Source organism: Corvus brachyrhynchos, unplaced genomic scaffold (genome assembly GCF_000691975.1).
Source record: "Corvus brachyrhynchos isolate BGI_N302 unplaced genomic scaffold, ASM69197v1 scaffold158, whole genome shotgun sequence".
Taxonomy (NCBI): Eukaryota; Metazoa; Chordata; class Aves; order Passeriformes; family Corvidae; genus Corvus; species Corvus brachyrhynchos.
The window spans coordinates 1,399,780-1,403,435 of record NW_008239756.1 but is presented as its reverse complement, the minus strand read 5'-3'; the positions used below and the strand labels follow the sequence as shown (position 1 = coordinate 1,403,435).

The 3,656-nt window shown below is 44.1% G+C and overlaps 1 protein-coding gene across 1 annotated transcript in view; it reads left to right on the top strand.

Annotated features, from left to right (window-relative positions):
- CHERP (calcium homeostasis endoplasmic reticulum protein) overlaps window positions 1-3,656 on the top strand; it is a 15,563-nt gene that overhangs the window by 2,595 nt on the left and 9,312 nt on the right. Inside the window, exons 2-7 of the mRNA XM_017742476.1 lie at window positions 355-536; window positions 1,299-1,436; window positions 1,663-1,814; window positions 2,179-2,290; window positions 2,639-2,728; window positions 3,328-3,571. Coding sequence (XP_017597965.1) covers window positions 355-536; window positions 1,299-1,436; window positions 1,663-1,814; window positions 2,179-2,290; window positions 2,639-2,728; window positions 3,328-3,571 — 918 coding nt within the window. The remainder of the gene's footprint in view (window positions 1-354; window positions 537-1,298; window positions 1,437-1,662; window positions 1,815-2,178; window positions 2,291-2,638; window positions 2,729-3,327; window positions 3,572-3,656) is intronic.

Sequence of the window (3,656 nt, the reverse complement as noted above, 5' to 3'; positions counted from 1 at the left end):
CACCCGGAGAGCCGGGACTCAGCTTGTGCTGGAGTTGTCCCTGTGGAAGTGCACGGGGAGTTGCTGACTCTCCTCTTTGGTACTGCCCACGCGCGACTTTGCATTAACCGTAGAATCATAGAGTACGGTGAGTTGGAAGGGACCCATCAGGATCATCGAGTCCAACTCCTGGTCCTGCGCAGGACGCCCCAGGAATCCCACCGTGCGTCCGAGAGCATTGTCCGAGCAGCTCTGGAGACCCCCCTGACCCTTCAGAGTGAGGGTCTGCTTGGAACTGGTGCCATTTTCACCCGTGGGCTGGCGGTAGCAGGGTTCTCTGGGAGGTTTACTTTCAAAGTTTACTCTGTCTGATAGTGTTGTGCAAGCAGAGCCAAGATATCGAGGCTTCCGCACAGATCCAGCCTCTGCCACAGCCATCACTCCCACCGGCTGCGCCCATCCCAGCCCCTCAGGGCACCCCTTCTGTGGAGGAACTCATCCAGCAGAGTCAGTGGAACCTGCAACAGCAGGAGCAGCATCTCCTCGCTATGAGACAGGTTGGTTTAAGATGAATGCTCACCTGGTGTATCCTGGCCTGTCAGCAGCTGTAGGAATTAGGAGTGAAAGGGGAGAGGACGGTTTGCTGCTGAGCAGTGACGGGGGTGAGAAGAGGTGAGAAGTTGCTTTCCTTATTTTTGTTGCGTGGCAAATGCCATCGTTCCCCTGGAATGGACGTATCCGATGCGTAGGTTGTGCTGGCACGACTGATCTGTGATTAAAACCTTTGATTTACTCTTTGAAAAACCTTGTTAGTTTTAGAGTGGAATAAATTGAGACTGCTTTAAGCCCTGTTTAATGCTGCAGATTGCTGGGAACTGCGAGATGTTCCAGTTCGTAGCATTCCAACTTAGATGTGATCGGGGGTGGAAGGGAACCATGTGCTATGGACTAGCTGACTTTTGCAGGAGATGTTTAGCTGTTAAAGCCACTGAAAACCAAACTGAAGCGTTCCTTGTGCCTTGGTTATGTTCCTTATATTGACAAGCTTCTCGCAATTATTTTTTATTGAGTGATAAATTTTAGAAGTAGAAGTAAACTGGACTTCTCCTGAAAAATGTGAAGAGTCCTTTCTTTTCAAAACCAAATAATTGAAACATTTTCGTGAGGTTACAGGGCTTGTAAAATATTTTGGTCCTTGAGATAGCTACTTATATCCAAGAGGATAAGGATAGAGCAGCTTCATTCTTTAAAAGAATATTGGCTATAATGTAATTCTTTCTTCTTTTTTTTGCTTCTGTCTTTTTGGGTTTTTTTATCAGGAACAAGTCACATCAGCAGTAGCCCTTGCAATCGAGCAGCAAATGCAAAAGGTTTTGGAGGAAACCCAATTAGACATGAATGAATTTGACAACTTGTTGCAGCCAATAATTGACACTTGTACGAAAGATGCCATTTCGGTGAGTGGTCTGAGCCTGCGCGGGGATTCGGGGGAGCTGTGGGTTCATTTGTGTGCTGAGATTCTCTGCACGTTAGTAGCAGCTTTACAGCCGTGTTGTGAGGCACGTAAGATGAAAGCTGTTACCTGAAAGCTCCCCTTCCTGCGGTTATTTCAGAGCTATGGGAAGCCCGTATCGTGTGAACGCATTAGACTGACTTAAAATATTTAACGTTTGCTTTTCTAAGGCTGGTAAGAACTGGATGTTTAGTAATGCCAAGTCTCCGGCACACTGTGAGTTGATGGCTGGGCACCTGCGGAACCGGATCACGGCGGAAGGAGCTCACTTTGAGCTGCGGCTGCACCTCATCTACTTAATCAACGATGTTTTGCATCACTGGTAAGAATTCAGTTACGGGTTTCAGTTTGCTGTTTTGATTACTTTGATGAAGTTTCTCTCCTAGATACAGTGTTAGTTTGACTAGTTGCTTCTTATTTTTAATGTATTAATTATTTTTAGCGGCTGTCCTAAGATGTCCACAGCTTTGATCTAGTGCTTTAGTAATCAAATTTAGGTAAAACCCTTTTATCTAATTTGTGTATTTTTCCTCCAGGCGAGACTTTACAATAAAATTGTTAAGGAGAGAACTCTCTTTTTCGCGATTCCACTATTTTTGGTATAACTGAAGTTGAGATGAATTGAATATTCCAATGCACTTAGCATTATAGTGAAAAAGATAACTCTTCCCATTCCTTTCTCGAAGCCAGCGGAAGCAAGCACGAGATCTTCTGGCTGCTTTACAGAAGGTGGTTGTTCCTATTTATTGTACCAGTTTTCTAGCAGTGGAGGAGGATAAGCAACAGAAAATTGCCAGAGTGAGTATCTGGTCTTGGTTGAACGGTGACTTTTGCTTTGTTAGGTTGGTGCTATGTAAGTTCACAAATAGGCAGGTGGAAGAAGATCACTGAGACTTTTCTGGTCCGATCATCTTTGTAAAGTCTATTACGGGATGTGCTCTGGTTCGCATTTAAAATAGAACTTTCAAGTGCCTAGGTTTTATTTAAGAGTAATCATAATGACAAATGCATCTGAATCTTTAGCGGTTCAAAAATAAATGCCAAAATCCTAGGCCTTATGAAAAGCTGAAGATGCAAAAATGCTATGCCTCAGTTCTTCTTTGATTGTTCATAATTTCTAAAATCCTTTCACTCTTATTCATGCAGCTTCTTCAGCTATGGGAGAAAAATGGGTACTTTGATGAGTCCATTATTCAGCAGTTACAAAGCCCAGCTCTTGGACTTGGCCAGTACCAGGTTAGCCACAAAAGTATCAGTTTTCTTATTTGTGTAAATATTTTGAAAATTATTTTCCTTTTCAAAGGCTAATATTAATTTCTGGCCCCCCTCCCCTCCCTTGACGTTTACAAGGGATTACGAAAAATAATGTAAAATACAACCTTGTTATTCCAAACATTCAATAATCCAGCTGCTGTTGTCCTGGATGCAGGATACAGACTGATATGGTCCTGTACATGTTTGGCAGTGTCTCGTATAGCAGGGAGTGTTTGGTCAACAGGAAACGAGCAACTGTGGCTTTAAATTGGATACATTGACTATAAAAATTGTTGTGGCTGTGGGAGCCTTTCCTTTTTATTATTAACAATGAGCGCTGTTGATTTGAGCTGTGTTGGAAAGACAGTACTAAGGACGGTTGGTTGCAGCCTGCAGAGAATATTTTGGAAATCTCCGCAAAGCTTCGTAGCGAGACTGGGCAGTTCTGCTGGCGTTATCCTGCATCCTCGTGCGTGTTTTGGGAGAGAGGGTGAAGAGCAATGTAGGGAATTCCGAACAAGAAGATAGGCTAGGTATTATAGGTACAGCGTTCACTTGTTCTCCTTCATTTATTTTATCAGGCAAATTTGATCACTGAATATGCAACGGTTGTACAGCCTGTGCAAGTGGCTTTTCAGCAGCAGATCCAGAACCTGAAAACTCAACATGAAGAGTTTGTGAACAGTTTAACGCAGCAGCAGCAGCAGCAGCAACAACAGATCCAAATACCCTCACTAGAGAACGAGGTGAAATCAACACCCCCACCTCAAGCCCCGACAGCAGCCCCAGCCTCAGCTCCACCGTCTGCTCCGGTCACACAAGCAGGTACTGAGCTGACCTGGGACCTGTGCAAAAATCAAAGGGTGACAGTGTTAGGACTTTCTTTTTCTTTTTTTTCTTTCCCACCCCC